The 17,536-nt window shown below is 43.5% G+C and overlaps 1 protein-coding gene across 2 annotated transcripts in view; it reads left to right on the top strand.

The window, feature by feature from the left end:
• PDS5B (PDS5 cohesin associated factor B) overlaps positions 1 to 17,536 on the top strand; it is a 3,703,643-nt gene that overhangs the window by 518,411 nt on the left and 3,167,696 nt on the right. For both annotated transcript variants that reach the window (XM_044073218.1, XM_044073219.1), the window contains exon 7: positions 1,481 to 1,561. In XM_044073218.1, the coding sequence (XP_043929153.1) occupies positions 1,481 to 1,561 (81 nt within the window). The remainder of the gene's footprint in view (positions 1 to 1,480; positions 1,562 to 17,536) is intronic.

Consider the following 17,536-nt stretch of genomic DNA (forward strand, 5'->3'; position numbering starts at 1 on the left):
TGCAAAATGTATATGTATATATTGATATATAATTTTTGATCGCAAAATGAACTAAGGTTGATGTATTTCCAGCCATGTAGTATTTTGCCTTGTATAAAATCACAGACTTAATAATCTACTTAATTTGGTTAAATAAGATGTACCATTAAAGTACATTAGGGCTATATATTATTATGACAGCTACTAGGTAGGGCAGGACCAGCTCAAATGTCACATTGATGGGGGAAGTGTTGTGAATTTAACATGTGTACCAATAACACTTTGTTTTACAGCACAATAAACCACTCCCATGCCTGATAAAAAGTTTATATATATTTAAAAAGCTTGTGAGGAAATTATTACTCTATTTTTGTTTTACTTGAATCGCTTGTCTGTGTACTTAATAAAGGATTTTCGACTGGAAACAGACTGCCTGCCTTGCTTGGATTACTTTCGAGTACTTAGTAATGCTGTAGAATTATATAGTTTCTATTATTACTTTTTGACTTAACGAGTTTACGTTCGCTAGTTCTACTACTGTTGTCTGATCTGATTAATATACAGTGATTAACTAGAAATATATGGACTGAAAATCTTCCACACAGAGGAGTTTCTTGCACTGTTTTGTTTTTAGACCCACTACACTTTAGTGGGTTGGTTTGAGACTTCGGGGATACCACTGAGATTACTTGTTTTTTTTTTTTTTTGTTTTTTTTCCAAGGCTGGTAATTGAAGATCTCAAAAGAGGAATTACTTTTTATTGTGGCCTTTTGTGTTTGAGAGAGTTTTTGAGAGTCCTGTCTGTTAAATTGTTTTTTTGAGAAAGCAAAGTATGTGTTTCACAGTTAGTTTTAGTTGTTGTGCAGTTTAGTACAGAGGATTAAAGATGTGAGCTTCTAGCATACTTCATTTCACGAGTTCATTTTATTAGTCTCTGTACATAGACTCGTGAGGAAGTCGTGTAAACTTGAAAGTAGACACTTGGGCCTAGTTGATTTACCTGGTTCACAAATACTTGTAAATGTAGCGGAATTAAAAAAAAATAGCTTTGCTTGTATCTTCGTTTTTCTAGTGCAGCTTTGTTGACCACTGATTTCTGAACCTTCAAGTTGATGGTGATATTTATTGTATTTTATTTATCCTTTGTTGACTGGGTTAGTCCCACTAAGTCTGTATTGACTTTGGCATCCAGGCAAGTTCGTGTCATCTGCAGTGTTTGCAGTTTTACATTGTGGATTCTGCAGCATGGGAATGTTTTAGTGTCATTATACTTAAGTAATGTTGTATCACATCAAATTGCTGAACTGGTAAAGTGTAAAACCTTTAGCATTTTCATATAATGATTAACATTTTGTAAATGTTAAAAATATGAAGAATGTTTATTAATAAACAGTTGTGTTAGGTCCTCGATTTAGAATTCTGTTAGTGTTCTGTACTTGGGCACTCACACTGATATATGCCTACTGCTCATAATTAACTTAATGTTTTTCTTTCTCCACAGAATTTAAATAAACAAGCCTATGATTTGGCAAAAGCCTTGCTGAAGAGAACAGCTCAGGCCATTGAACCTTACATCACCAATGTAAGTTGAAAAGTTTTGTGATTTTGTAGTTTTAGCATTTAAAAGTGCTTTTGTTCACTGCAGTTAAGTGGCATTAGCCGACTGGATTACTGTGTTCATGGAGTTGTGCTTGTTTCTTTGAGTATACTTGCATATGATTGTTTGCCTCTTAGTCAAACTCCTCTTTACATTAAATACTATTTGACAACTTAATGTTGAGTATTTGTATAAGCTTTAATGAAATGACTAACACTTGTTTGTATGATTGGGATCAGCACTGCTGATGTACTTTTCACTTGCCTCTATTATTCGTTCATACGCATTCCAACATAGGTTTATAGATTAATACTAGGCTAACTGCCCTTGTGGGCTATTTTTAGCCTAGCAAATTATCCCATGTAAGAATCAAACGCATCTTGTGTGAAAAATGTAAACATCTTAACCATTATGCCATCCTCCCACAACTTTGCCCAATTCAGTTACACAGTACTAGATTTGGATATAGTTTCCTTCCCAAACGATATTCTGCAAGACCAAGTAAAATATCTAAAACACATGCTGACAATTCACAGATATTCTACACATCACAATCATCTCAAGTCTGGTCATGTGTCAAGCATATTGCAATCGCAGCACTCTAAGAAACTTTAAAAATCATCTACAACATGCTGTTCCTTGTCAATACTACTACTGTCTCAAATTGGTGCAATACCGTAAACATTACAATGACTATTAAGAGAGAAATCCTGGTAACGTTATAAAACCACCTTTTACACAAATTCACCCAGTAAAAAAATCAATATAGCATTATGCAAAGGGTAACCAATAAAAAAGACAAAAGTACATATTAAGTGGGTTACTACTAGACTTGAATAATCAAAAATAACCCTAATTCTCCACAGGGCAGCCCACATCTCAACAGACTAGTAAAACCACAATATGCACTATTAATGTACCGTGGCGTTTGCTACATGCTAGTTCAGTTTATACAACATTAGTATGCACCCACTATCGTGCATACTGAAAAACTACAACAGAAAGTAAACAAAAACACACAGATACAATAATGTATATATGCCCTAAGCATGCCTGCCGAGATCCAGGATGTTGACAGCAGCCGTCAATAAACTATCGGACTCTGAACGCCCTCAGTTTAACAAAATTACATATAAAAGGCGTCATTTCAAAAGTTAAATTACAGGCACAATGGGGTGAGAACAAACTACATTTGATTGGAAATCTTAAAATTAATCTGCTGTAATGAGTAGACCACACAACTGCACTTCTGATTTATGTAACATACCTTTTCTTGTAAAAGCAGTGCTGTAAGTTTGCATTATTTCTTTTGTCATAAATGTTAACATCATTAAGAACTGCTTGGCTCACTTAATCTTCCCATTTTACGGTTTCATTCAGTGGTATGTGAATAGCTAGTGTCATTTTCTTTCACTTGTTAAAAGAATTATTGCAGGTTTACAGTTTGCATTCTTGAAATTTCATTTTTATTTTGCTACTTCTGGATACCCCTCTTCTCCCAAAAACCACAATGCCGCATTGATGTTAGACACAGACATAGTATGAGAGAAGTTAAAGCCTGTAGTCCATCCATTTATTTTTTTTATTCAGTAAGTGCAACTGATATAGTAGCCTTTAGGGTGTTATGGGTTGTGTCCAGCCATGTTCCAAAAGCTGTCCCCCTCATACACTTTCACTCTGACTGCTGATTGGACAGCACTGTAGAGGAAAATCAGCAGTCAGAATGAAGGTTAAGGACTTTCTAGCTGCCTCTTGAAGAATCAGCTCAGAGGCTTCACAGGAGCAGCAGGTGGCTTCAACCTTGTTTCTGGTGGAACTCTTTAACACAAAATTGCCTTTTTATGAAAAAAATGTGCACGTGACTTTTTAGCAGTAACTCCCGTTTTAAAAAGCCTGATATTTTCAATTAACTATGGGACTCTGAACGCCCTCAAGGTTTCCTATCAGGGATCACTATTTTTAACTCTGAGCTGTTTGGGGCTATTTTGGCAGAAGATGTTACTGCTTATGCAACCTTTGTTATTTAATGAAAAGTTTAGTGTTGGAAAGTGTTTTATGCCAGCAGGGATTATATGAGGTATTTTAGTGCTTGTGTACACTGTGGCAGTGTACTGGAATTTTTTTTCCTGTCCTACTGAATTTGGTATGCTGCGTATGCATAATTGTGTTTTAGGACTGTGCATGAGAGTGCAAGTGCATTCTGAATGCTTTTGGCAACTTGTTTTCTGTTTGACTCATTCCAACAAAGTGCATCACCTTAGAGGCCTTCTTGGTTAAAGCATGGATAATTACTTCACCCCAGTGTTTCCGTCTCCCACTGTATCTAGAATGAAAAAAGCAACTGATCAAAGAGTCTTGCTGAGTCCTGGGGCTCAGTCAGTGCCTCAGCTGATGGTTGGTAAATCTGCAGTGGCCATTAATCCTGAGGCCCAGTTGCTTTACCTCTTCATCGTTCTCTGGTGTAGTCCTTTCAGACCCCATGCACCAGGGGCCAGCCATGTACTTTTTGGCTGTTCCAGTGTCCGATCCAGGCTCGGGAGAACCTCTTCTTCTGGGTCAGGGACAAACTGTGAGATGTGGCTTATGGGAGAAGAGATCTCTAGATGGAGCAGAAATACCTTTTCCAAGTCTGTCTTCATCTGAATCTATAAAGAGAGGAAAAAAGTTCAGCTTTTTTCATCTGAAGACTTGTATTCTGTTATAAAAGATTTTCTTACTTCAGCGAGGCAATTGTTACAGGCTGTTGATCCTGGTGCTTAGAAATCCTTACCTGAAAATGTCTTCAGAGATATTCCTGAGGAAAGCATGTCTGAGTTTCCTGACATTGGGACAGAGCTTCTACTGTAGATTTCCAGGCTTTCATTGGAGGAAGTTTTGTGAACGGTTGTGCGGATACTGGGTCAAGAACTACTGCTACATTGAGGAGATATGCCTGCTTACATAACTAGTTTTCTGATGAGGTAGTCTGAAATTTTAAATTTAGTTTTGTATAAGGAGGCTTTGTGTGGCTCATGTGTTACTCTGGTCAATTCAGTGAGTTTCCACGATTTTTCATGCTTACCTCATACAAATCTCCCAAATCCTCTCTTCCTTCTAAGAAAATCCCTACCCTCAAATGCCAAACAGGAACCAAAAAGAGATGGCAGGAGGGGAATAACAAGGATCTTTTCCCAAAAAAGGGACCGTCTTTACACTTCAGAATGATCATATTAGCATTCCCCACCCTCCTTTTCCTCTCTCAAAATCTGGGCTAGTCTGCACATTACCCTTTGGCAGCATATTGTTTCAGATTTTTGAGAGTTAAGTGATTCTGATGTCCCTTCCATTCATCAATAGATGGGTCTTTGAATCCAACCTCTGATCAACTTCAGCATCTCAAGACTTTAGATCCAAAGCTCAAGTGGCTCCCCTTATATTTATACTGGGAACATAGTTCCGTCCAGTCCCCAACATTACCTCTCATTATATATTTCTTGATTTCTTTCATGTTCATTTTGTCTGTCAAATTTTTTTTCTTACTATAGTCTTCCCTTATCTTTTTACAAATAATAGACTTTTTTGTTTTTATCTTTCTGTTAGCACCATTGGCGCCCTTTTCTAGTTAGCTTTTATGTAGCCTTGGCATTTTGATATTTTCTTTGTGTTTTTTCTGGTAACCTGTACTTTCCATCTACAGGCTGGAGAAAACACTTGGTCTTTAAGAAATGTGTGGCCTATCGCGAAAAGATCTTGAATTCTCATGCCCATTCAAAATTTTATATGCTCTCTTGGTACATCACGACTCAAAGACTGCTCCATCTGCACTGTACTTTTTGCCACAGGGCCATTGTTAAATATTGCAACAACTTATCTCTGAAGGGACTCTTTCCAGCTCCAGTGGGGAAACCTGTCCTGACCTTTTTTTTTTTTTGTTTTGTTTTTCTTTTTTCTTCTACTTCTCCAGCCTCCCTATCTGCCAAGAAACCTGTGGACAGACATAAAAGGGGGAAAAGTGGTGAAAAATCCAGTGAGACAGAAGCAAAGAAAGGATCCCCGGACCACCCCTCCTGTTTTGATTTGCTTCTTTGGCTCCAAAACTTCCTAGACTGTTAGATCAGATGTTTCTGCCAGATCCGACAGTGATTGAATCCCATACTCCACCTTTGCTGGATCCCTGGTTTTCCCTAGAGCCAGTACGTCATAGATTATGATCACCCTTTTTGCAAGAAAGGCTGATGCATTGTTCCTGTAGACTCCCTTTTACTTACTTGTCCATAAGAGCAGTCTGTTCTACCCAAAGCCTTTCAGAAGTGGACACTAGTAGGATGGTGAGGAAGTTTCTCAGGACTGCTATTCATTTGGGGTGCTTCCGGCTCTGATCCCTGTGGGACCAGTGAGCTTCAGTCCTACCCCTCTTCCTGTGGTAACTCCTGCCTCAATCTGCTCTCTGGATTTGGAACCGCTGGTTCTGAGTTTCATGCACAGGTTGTCCTCGTTGGACCAGGGGACCTGATCATCTTCCACCATAGTGAAATCTCTGATCCAACTGGCTCCAAGCATCTTGGATCTGGAAGGATGTCTGAGCTGAAGCATACGCACCAAGTCTGGAGGTGGGGATCAACTTTGAAGTTTTCAGAGCCATATCTTCCCCTCGCAGCTTTGGTGCTAGATAGCTCATCTCTGGCATCTGCTTTGGAGCCTGGTCAGGCAGGAAACTGGGACCAGCCTGTATTGGATTCTTCTGGGTGGTTCTGGGGTCTCCCTCAGCTTTGGCTTTTGAGGGACAGACTTGAGGCAGTCCATATCCAGACTCCCATTCATCTTTTCAGTCCTCTCCAGTGCCCCACCAAGAGAGGCTCCTTGAATGCATACATTCAAGAGAAGGCACATCCATCCCCGAAGTTGTTAACAGAAGATGCTGACTTTAAAGAGGAGGGGTCCCACAGATCACCACTTGAGGATGTCTCATTCGGTGAAATTCTTGTATTTTTTTTTATTTAAGGCAGAAAGGTGGATGGTCTTCCTAAGCCTCCTCACAGGAGGAGTCAGTGTTTCTCAAGGCTTTTGTGTCTAGTCTAGCTACTTCTTTGGTTGTCCCCTCCCACAGATGAGATATTTGATTTGATATTGAAGCAGGCATGGAAGGAACTGGACATGGCTGAACCTATCCCATGCAAGCCAGACCAAATTTTTGGTATTGCTTAAAAGATTTACCTCATTGAAGCATGGGCACGGCGGTTGATTCTGTGGTAGTGGCAGGTGGCCATGGAGAGCTCCTCTGTGCATCTCCCTAACTGGAAGTCAAGGGCTTTGGACAAGATTTGGAAAGAGGGTTTACACCTCCGCTGCCTTTGCACTGAGAGCACTTCATTACCTTGCACACGTGACAAGATTTCAGAAAAATTTGACAAAGGAACTTTCCAAATCTCTGTCTGGGACCATCTCTGCAGAGGATAAGAAAGTTGTGGGCTCACAGCTGTTCACCTCTCTTTCCTACACCTCAATGTACCTGATATTCAGGGCGACTGAAGGTGCTTAGAGAGCTGCAGGTTCAGGTATTACCGTCAGAAGACATACTTGGATGCATTTGTGTGGCTTTGCAGAGCACGTTAAGATACCCTTTGTGAATGCCTGTTTTAATGGTTCTGCTGTCTTTTGACCAAATGTCAAGTGGAAACACTCCAGAAGTGAGCAAAATGGGAAAATCCTTTCTACCATGGGAATATATTTTGCTACCCCTTCGAGGTTTTTTCTAAGAACCAGAAGGTAGGGAAGACACTGTGGTTCCAGAAATCCTAAGGATTCTCCCAGACTCTTTGGAGTTTCTAACAGTGGATGTTACCCCCATGTAAAGAGATCTCATCATTGCATCTGATCAGTTGCCTGGGTGCTGCTCTCTGGGGACAGCCTGAGGATACTTTTGTCTGCATTCCGAAGCCTGGGCATAAATTACCAAAAATGTGTTTGTGCAGAAGATTATAACTGGTGGCTATTCTGACCCTTTCCCCCTCAAAAATGTTTCCCAGTGTTCCACCATCACTGGAGAGGAAAAAAAAGCTGCTAGATGAGCGTATCATACAGGAAGTCCCACCAGACTAGGAAGGATCCAGAATTTACTCACTTCTTTTTAGTTTATGTAGATTTGTAATTATATGCATAACGGATGAAGCTCCAGATGGCCACTGCACAGGTCATCCATCCACTTTTTTTGGGGAAGGATGATTGCATGTGCTCAACTGACCTTCCGTATGTGTACTACATCATGATAGACACGTGATCCAGAGGGTTTCTCCTTTTCTAGCTAGGAGCTAGTTATTTTCATTCTAGGGACCTACCATTTGGTCTTGCTGCACTCTCTGCTGGTGTCCACCAAACGCCTGGTGGTGATTGCAGCAGTCATCTCAGTCTTCAAGGATTTGTAGTATTCCCATACCTTAATAATTTACTCATTTCTGGTCCTACCAAGAATCTTCTCATCCATGCCAGGGACTACTTGCTCCACCTTTGCTTCCAGCTGGTTATCACAGTGAATTTGAACAAGTCCAGGATTTTTCCTGTCCAGATTAGAGTTTATAGGTGCTCACCTGAGTACGACATGCCAGATTGTGAGTCTCCCCAAGAACAGATTGATGTCCTTCTTTCTATTCTTCTCTTGCAGTATTCCTGACTTTAAGGGAGTTGCTTACCAAGGCAACAACCTGACGTCGGCCAGTATACCAAAGTCTTTTTACTACCTAAGGTGCAAGGTACGTCTGACGGACGTAAAAGGGACTTACGCACACATCACCCTCAGAACTTCCTTGCCTCCAGTTGGATCGCCAGTCCCAGATGTCGTTCTGCTGTAGGAATAGTTATTCAGGTAAGATAAGTGCCCCGCTGGGGGGCCTTTGTTTATTGCTAACCTTTCTTTATTTTTGAGGTCCATGTCATCCAGAAAAGTGAAATTTGACTGTGGATGACAGATTCCAAATAAAGATGGTCATACTCCGTGCCTTTTTTGCTTAAGCCCTCAGCATGATCACAAGTCTTGTACTATTTGCCAATCCTTTGTCCCGAAAACTCTCCGGAGTTGGTTATTCTCCCTTGCGATATACCTTGAAAATCAGTGTCTCAAGCTTCTTGCAAAAAGTGCAATAGATGCTCCTCCAGACCCGACGACTGAGCCTATTCAATGGAAAAAACAAAAAAAAAATAGGCCCAAATCTGAAGCTGCACCTCTTGAGTCTGATGTTTCTCCTGAAGCACACGTGAGCTCTGAGATGCATGCCGACCGAGATCTGGATCCACAGATCGAGCTTGCTTCACAGGCCATCTTGGCTCTGGATTTTTGCACATCCAGAGAGGCTTCTCAGATGTTGGCCCCCATCCATGGGGAACAAGGCTAATAGTGTCGGAGGGCCCTAGGAGGATTATCCAGATTGTCATTGCGGAGGATGTCTAGTCTGATATTTAGAGTGCAGGCCTACGTCTGGCTCCCCTTCTTTGCACCACATAGATACACCTGTAAAGAAGAAACAAAAATCCAAACATGTCTCTCCTTCTCTGGATCCACAGAAGGAATGGTTAAACTTTTCACAAGGCCTCTTCAAGGCCTTTATGGCAGTTAGGCCTCCGTCGGGTTGCACTGCTTCCCCTCTGCCCGGGCCTTCTTCCCCTAGGAAGAGTCCTAGGCCCCATCTTACCTCTGATGTAGGCTCCCCTTCTGAAAAGGAGGATGAGGAATTGAACTATTCATCCCAAATTTCCCTCCCCTTTGGATTATGCCTCCCCCGAAGAGGACTCCAATTTGACAGATTCCTCCATAGAGGAAATTTCTTTCGGGGAGACTATCTCCAAAATGTGGGACCACTTTGTATGACTCCACAGAGATGTCAGAGGTCCAGAAACGCTATTATGACCTCCAAGTTCATATCCCCAATCTTTCAGCCATACCTTCTGTAGTCCCTGCATTTCTGAATGCTTTTGCATCCACTTCCACCCACCCATACACACACACAGCCCCCAGCTTCTAAAAAACCTGGTAGGTACTACAAAGTGCCCAAGGACTGCTGATTCCTTTTTAAGGCACCCGCAGCAGATCCTTCAGTTATTTCTGTTGCCTCTGATAAGGCCTCCAGGTCCATTCCTTCCTCTTCCCTGCTACCCTCAGATAAAAACAGCAGACAGTTGGAGAGGATGAGAAAGAAAATCTGTACCTCTGCTACCCTGCCTTCAGAGCTTTAAATTATCAGGCACACATTGCCAAGTACAACTTGGAACTCCTTTCCCAGGTCTATAAGTTTGTATCAGATTATGCCTGACTCTGCAAATAAGGCCCTGGCATCCTCTGTCCTTGCCACCTCCTCTCAGGTAGCCAGACATTCTGTCAAGTGCACCTATGTTGCAGTTTAATGCTCTTCTATGGTTGCCACTTTTTCTTCTACCCTTAGAAGATTTGCCTGGCTAAGGCTTCAGCCTAAACTGATGGATGCCCCTCTGGATTGTAGTGCCCTGTTTGGGAAACCTTCCACAGAGCTATTTAGATCTCTGCAGGAAAAAAGCAAAGACCTTAAGGATCTTAAACACATTTTGGTATCCCCTGTACCTAAATTTCACAGGCAGTCCAGACCCACCTCAGTCTAGACCCCAGGACAGGGCTAAGAAGACCCAACAGTTTCTCTCCTCTTCTGCTTCTGTCACTCGTGTAACCAAGCAGCCCTTTCTTGATTGCACGGGTTCACTCATCACTCAGGATTCTTTGCATTATTCATCATAAAATGGGGGGTATTTCATGGTTTGGCACAAAGTACCTGCCTTCAGGGGAATCCCCCTACCACCGAAATACCAGCTCCACCTTTTCCTTTCAGTTCTACTAGAACTCCTACAACAGGGCACCGTAGAACCTGTTCCCCAGGGGAAGAGGGAAGGAGCTTTTACTCCAATCTTTTCCTAGTTCCCAAGAAAGAAGGACCCTTGAGACCAATCCTGGATCTCTCCTACCTCAACTATTTCCCCAGTCCCCTCTTTCAAAATGACAGTTTCCTCTTGTCCTTCCCCAGGCATTTCTAGCTTCAATAGATGTCAAGGATGCCTTCCTCCATAACCCAGTTCGTCAGAGATACAGGCGATTTCTGCAATTTTCTGTGGGATCATCGCACTGTCAGTTCTTGGCATTACCGTTTGAACTCTGTACAGCTCCAAGAGGCTTCACAAAATGTCTAGTCCCAGTAGTAGCCTTTTGCAGGCTCCAAGGGATCTTAATTTACCCATACCTGGATGACCTGTTAATACAAGCCACCCCTCGGGCAGAATTGAACAAATCCTTTCAAATGGCAGTTGCCATTCTTCAAAACCTGGGGTTTACCATCCGCTTCAACGAATCATCCCTGGACCCAGCCATGATCTCATGTTTCTGGGCTGCAAATTCCAGGACCTAAATCAGATTTCTGCCAGACTTTTCCTCAGGATCCTGGGCATAATGACTTCCACCATCCCAATGCTTCCTCTGGCAAGGCTTCACATGAGGAAACTTCATTGGTTCCTCAAATCATTATGGTCTCAGCATGCTTACCATCTAGAACACCTGATTTCACTCCTCCCATGTCTAAAGCAGGAGCTCCAGTGGTGGATCTCACAGCGCCCTCTAAACCCATGTCTTCCCATTCACCCACCACCTACTCAGACCTTATTTACGGATGCTTTAGACATGGGCTGGATGGGTGGCCTTAGACCTCCACATGCCTGAAAGGCAGTGGTCTCCTTCCCAAATGAAGGAACACATAAATATGAGAGAAATGAGGGCATTAATTTTAGCCCTCCAAATTTTCAAATCACTAATCATAGCAGGTAGGTTCGGTGTACACACTGACAACATGACAGTCTTATGGTACATAAGCAAGAAGGTATCAGATGACTTCTCCTGTGCAGACTAGCCATACAGGCATGGGATCTAGCTTGTCATCTTGATGTATTTCTCCAAGTGGTCTACATCCCCTTCAGCCAGAATACAGTGGTGGACACCCTAAGCAGATCCAGGACACAAGCCCATGAATGGATGCTTCACAGGGATGTATTAGACATTGTCCACCAGTGGGATATTCCAGAAATAGTTTTGTTTGCCTTCCCAATGAACAAACAGCTTCCTTGGTTTTGTGCCAGAGCATACCATTCTCAGGCATGAAGAGTGGGTGCACTTTCAATATCATGGAAAGGGAAATTCCTATATGCAGTCTGTCCCTTTCCACTCATCCTCACAGTCTTGTTAAAAGCTAAGAATCTTGGTGGAGACTCCCTATTGGCCAAAACAGCATTGGTTCCCCTTCTATTTCACCTAGCCAAGGGCAGTCACCACAAGTTACCCCACTGAGTGGACCTGTTAACATACAAGGGCTTACTGCTATACCCACATCTGGAAACCCTCCAGTTAACTCTGTGGGTGCTAGAGTCCTAATAACCATTCAGACACCTTTCCTTTGATGTGCTTCAAGTACTGCAGGAGGCCAGGTGAGTCTGAGTTGCAAGCCCTTATGGCTTTGCTCCCCTTCTTGTCATTCCATAGCGACAGTGTGTCTCTGCTGTCCAATTACTCATTCATGCCAAAGGTTGTCAGGCAATTCACTTATCAACTTTCTTTCCCCAGAACAGTAGTGAGAGAATCCTGCACACTCTGGATGTACACAGCTCAGGTTTTACTTACATAAGATTAAAGTGTTTAGCAAAACAGACATATTATTTGTGTCTTTCCATCCCAGGGGCTGTAGGATTGCCTGTGTCTAAACAGATAATTTCTAACTGGATATCCAAATCTATTGCCTTTTGCTACACCCACCAGGGTAAGGTTCTCCCTGGCTCAGTCAAAGCTGACTCTACCAGGGCCGTATCTTCTTCAGGGGGCTTCCCCAGGGGTTTGGATACCAACTCTATCCTAGAAGCCGCTACTTGGACATCTGTCCACACCTTCACCTGGATTCCATCTCCAGATCCAGCACAGGGTTTGCCAGGGCCATTCTCTATTGCTTCATTGAAAATTCCTCTGCCACTTCCTCCTCCCTTTCCTCATGAGCTTTTGTACTCTCCCTTAAGTCAGGAATACTGCAACAGAAAAGTAGGACATAGATTAGTTGTGTAAGAACTTACAATAATGATAATGTCCTTCTCTTCTCTGTTCCCGTATTCCAGCCCTTCCTCCTTTCCCCCACTTCTTTCCTTTCTTCAATGCACTGATCCTCATTCCCTTAGACTGTCTCCCCGTGTGGGACTTCAGTTCTGAGGGTGGTGCGCACGTACGTTTCTTTCACAGCCGATGTCTGCTGACGGCCAATGCCAGACGTACGTTGCACCTTAGGTGGTAAGAGTGTAGTATACTGGCTGACGGGTTGTCTCCTTGGCAGGCAACTCCCTTAAATCAGGATTAATGCAACAGAGAAGAGAAGGACATCTATTGGTATGGTAAGTTCTTACACAACTAATCTTTCTCCAGTATTTTAAGTTGTAGAGATTGCCAGGTATAATGTCATCCGGATACAGGAGCTAGGGTTTGGAACCCCCATGGGAATTCCTTTCATTCCAGCAGAGCAGTTCAAGCTAGCCTATCTCCTTGAACTGCTTCTCACTCTGTCTGTTGGTATACAGTCTCTTACTGCTGGTGTCTGTCCAGTCCTTCAGGAGCAGATGTGGCGATAGTTTCAAATTTTGCTGTATATGACAAGGACTGCAGAGTTGAATTACACAGCAATACAAGTGAGACACTGACTGTATTGAGATTGTAGGTTCATAGGTTCATAGGTTCATACTAGGCTATCTGCCCGAGGGCATTTATAAGCCTAGCCCATTGTTTTGTGGCTTACGCCACCCCTTTAGTATGGGGAACTATACCCATTATTTTGCTGTGCCTCTGTCGAGCAGTGACACTGAGGTAATTCCTGGGGTATATCTGCGATCTCCCATCCATTGGTCAAGATTTCTCTTGAACAAGGCCAGCGAGGTGCTCTGCCTCACATGTACCGGGATTTTGTTCCACAGCATAGGGAGTCTTTGGGTGATGAATCTATCTCTCCAGCACGTCCTATTAATAGCCGTGTCGAGGTTTAAGTCTCCGCCCTTGTGGCTCTGATGGATCTAGATTTTTGAGGTGAAGCATATTCATCAAATCTGGGTTTGACATGGCCTTGTATGTTAGGCAAAGGTCACCTCTGAGCAAGCGGTGGCGACTGAATAGAGCTGGAGTTCTTTCAGTCGGGCAGCATAGGACAGATTTTTGAGACCCTTTATCCTTTTGGTGAGGAACTTTTGTGGCCTCTCCAGCTGCTGCAAGTGTCGGGTCAGATACATTCCGAATGGGGCATTGTACTCAATCATTGGTCTGATGAGTGATGAGTAAAGGGAGACTATGACCTCCCTTGATCTAGATGAGAATCCCTTCATGATAAGGTGGGCAATGTAGAAGGACTTCCTAACTACTTTAGCTACATGGGTGTCGAATGACAGACTACTATCAACCTGGGTCCCCAGGTCCCTGATAACTTCTGTGCTCAGTGGATTGCCACCTATTTGGTAGCTAGGGGTAACCTTGTTTTTCCCGAAGGGTATGACTATGCATTTTTTGGCATTTAACTTTAGGCCATGGCTCTGGCACCAGTTATCCGTTTCTGTGAGACCCTTCTGAAGGATATCTGTGTCAGATGTGTTTTCTACTATGGCTCCCAGTTTGCAGTCATCTGCAAACTTTGTCAGCCATAACCCTCCTGTGTTTGCTTGTACTTGAAAAGTAGATGCCAAACAAGAGTGGGCCCAGGACTGAGCCCTGTGGGACACCACTTGTGACAGGCTTTGAGTCTGACATGGCGCCAGCAACTCTGACCCTGTGGGTTCTGTCACTCAGCCAGTTTGCAACCCATCTTGTGATGTATGGGTTAACATTTAAGCTGATGAGTTTTCAATGATACCCGAGTGGGGTATTGTATCGAAGGCCTTAGCCAGATCGAGGTAGGCTGTATGGACTGCCTTTCCCTCATCAATGGCTTTGGTGACTGTTTGAAAAAGTCAACCAAGTTTAAAAGGCATGATCTGCCTTTGACAAAGCCAAACTGGGTTGGATCCAAAGTCTGCAAATTCCCTATGTCTTTATTTATGAGGTCCATTATGATCCTCTCCATGGCTTTGCAGATAAGGCTTGTCAAGCTAATGGGCGGTAATTTCCAGGGTCTGTGGAGGCACCGCCTTTGTGAAGTGGGACCACAGTTGCAGTGCGCCACTCCTGGAGTGCGTATCCAGAGGTAAGACTTTGATTAAACAGCTGTCCTAGCTGTGGGTTTAATTCCTCATTGAGTTCGTGGAGCACACAGCCGGGGACACCATCGGGTCCCATGGATGCTGTGTTTTTGCTTTGGAGAGAGCAGTTCTCACTTGGGCGCTGGAGATGTTTGGGGGCTGCACTCATTTGGTATAGATATCTCTCCTTTTGGGGGAGGGAGAAGTTTGCACTGAACCTGTCAGCCAGTATGTTGGCAATGTCTGTAGGATCAGTAATCTTCACATCATTTTGAACTAGTTCTGAGCATATCTGGGAGTTTCCTCCTAGGTTTCTAACATAGCTAAAGAAGGCCTTATGATTGTCTTTTGAGTCTTTAGCTATTTTTCTCTCGAAATTTGCTTTGGATGATTTTATGAGAGCTCTTAGTTTTTACTTATAGTGATCAAGGGTGTCTTACCTTTTAAGGATTTTGCTCTATCTTGTAGTAGCTTCCTCCTTTTGTTGTAGAGTTTGTTTATGGCTGGGGTCCACCAGACTGGACGCTTGCCTTTGGTACAAAGAGTCTTTGTTTTGCTTGGGATTGCCTTATCCATGCAGTCCTGCAGGTGCTGGTAGAAGGCGTTTGTAAGTGATTCAGCGGCTTGAGTATTGTTTTCCGCCGGCTCGGGGCCTGAAAGGAGACCACACTAGTCTTTAGAAGTGTGAAGTCGGCTTTTGAGAAGCTCTTTACTGTGCTCTTTTTATTTCAGGTGGGGTGGGATGAGGACCTTCAGCGAGATTAGTTTGTGATCTGATCTCACCAGTGAGGGGTATACTTCGGTGTTGAACATTGTGCTCCCATGTTCGTGATGATGAGATCAAGTATGTTATCTCCTCTTGTGGGGATGGTGACTAGTTGTTCCATGGCATTTGAGTTTATGAATTCCAGGAACTTTTGGGCTAGGGTGTTTGGGCTTGAGTAGTGTTCCCAGTCTATATTAGGGTAATTGAAGTCACCTAGTATGATGGTGTTTGGTGATACATTTATCCCCTCTAGTGTTTTCAGGAAGGCCATGTGAGTTTCCTGAGTTTGTGAGGGTGGCCTGTAACATGCTACAATTTGCAGAGCAGTCTTGCCTATGGTTAATTGCACCTGGATGGTCTCCGATGCATCGTGCGTTGCCACCAGTCTTGAGGTGTGGGTGTCCTTGATGAATATGGATAACCCCCTCCTTTCTTGGTATTGTCCGGATTTTGGGGCCGGAACGCATGATATGAGGTAAAACCTGATAGCGCTGGGGTGCTCTCAGGAGCCTTGAACCAGGTTTCTGTCACAGCACAGACATCGATGTTCTCCATACTGAGAAGGGCCTCGAGTGCGTGCATTTTGAGATTTAGACTTCTGGCATTGAGCAGCATTACCCTTAGTTTTTTCCCTTTTTTGTGTTCTAGGGTGGTAGGTTTAGAATTTGAGCCTTGCCTAAAAAAGGCACTATGGGGGTGGCAAGAGCCTTTGCCAATATCCGGAATCCCAGGGGTTACAGGTGCAAGCCGTCCCTTGCGAAGCAGCGTGGCTTGTCCAGCATGTCATCCCAGGCAGACAGATACTGGATCCCCTTTGAATGACACCAGTGTTTAAGCCAATTGTTAAAGCTGATCATCTTATCTCTGTATTGTGGCATCATTCTTGGTGAAGGTAGGATACTGCTCAAGGTCAGGGTCATACCTGCCTGGGCTACATAATCAGAGAGCTCCTCAATGTCTCTTTTCATGTAGTCCAAGGAGGTACGTCTCAGGTCGTTTACACCAGCGTGGACAATGACTGAGTCATATTTGTACCTGCTGTTGAGAGACCTGAGTGCTTGCGTTATGTGGCGGATTCTAGCGCCCGACAGGCAGCTTACTGTGACCTTCTCCTTACTCAGTCTGGTGAGCGGGACATCAGTGTGTCTGACTATGGAGTCACCAATGACTAGTGTGTCTGGCATTGTGTTTGGCCTTAAGGGCTGTGACTGTTTGACACTGACTGTGAGGTCTATGTGTTGCGGGTGTTGTGTTCTGAGGTGGTGGTTGTTTGGGTGTCTGCTTTGGTGGCCTCTGCTGTTTTGGTAGATTTTTGATCAGAGCCTCCAGTATGTCTTTGTGTGTTTATGTGTATGATTTGAGGTTGTAATGGTACTATGTGAGACTGGGTCTATAGTGTGTGTGGTAACCTTCTCCTCCTGACTGGTCTTGCCAGTCCTATGTTGAGAGAGCTCAGCCTCCAGTTTGGCCGTATAGTTGCATCTCTCGCATGTATTTGTGTTTTGTGGGAGGAGGAAAGGGTTGTCTGTGTACATGAGGCAATTGAAACATTGCCTCAATATTCCCAGGTTCACCAGCTGAGCAGGAGAGGACACTAGCAACTGATCCCTCGACATGCTAGAAGGGTAGACGAAAAACTTTAAAAAAAGATTCCGGGGGACGTGGGTGACCGAGAAATGGGGGGTTGCCTTTTTGGGGTACTATCTATGACAAGAGTGCCGTATCAAGGTAATAAGTACTGTAGGAGCAAGTGCTAGGTTTAATAGATAGAGAATAGTCTACTTGGAGTCAAGTAGAGTTGATCTTTTTAGTTATAGGATACGCTGATTTGATCAGTAGTATAGTTCGAGGAAGGTAGTTTTAAGGGAAAATTTGAAGAGTGGACTTTAGGTAGCCCGAATAGTTTAAACCTGCTTAACCGGCACTGCCCTAGTGTGCAACAGTGGCAGCTCCGCTCTAAATCGCGC

Source organism: Protopterus annectens, chromosome 5.part1 (genome assembly GCF_019279795.1).
Source record: "Protopterus annectens isolate FY-2018-M chromosome 5.part1, PAN1.0, whole genome shotgun sequence".
Classification (NCBI taxonomy): Eukaryota; Metazoa; Chordata; order Ceratodontiformes; family Protopteridae; genus Protopterus; species Protopterus annectens.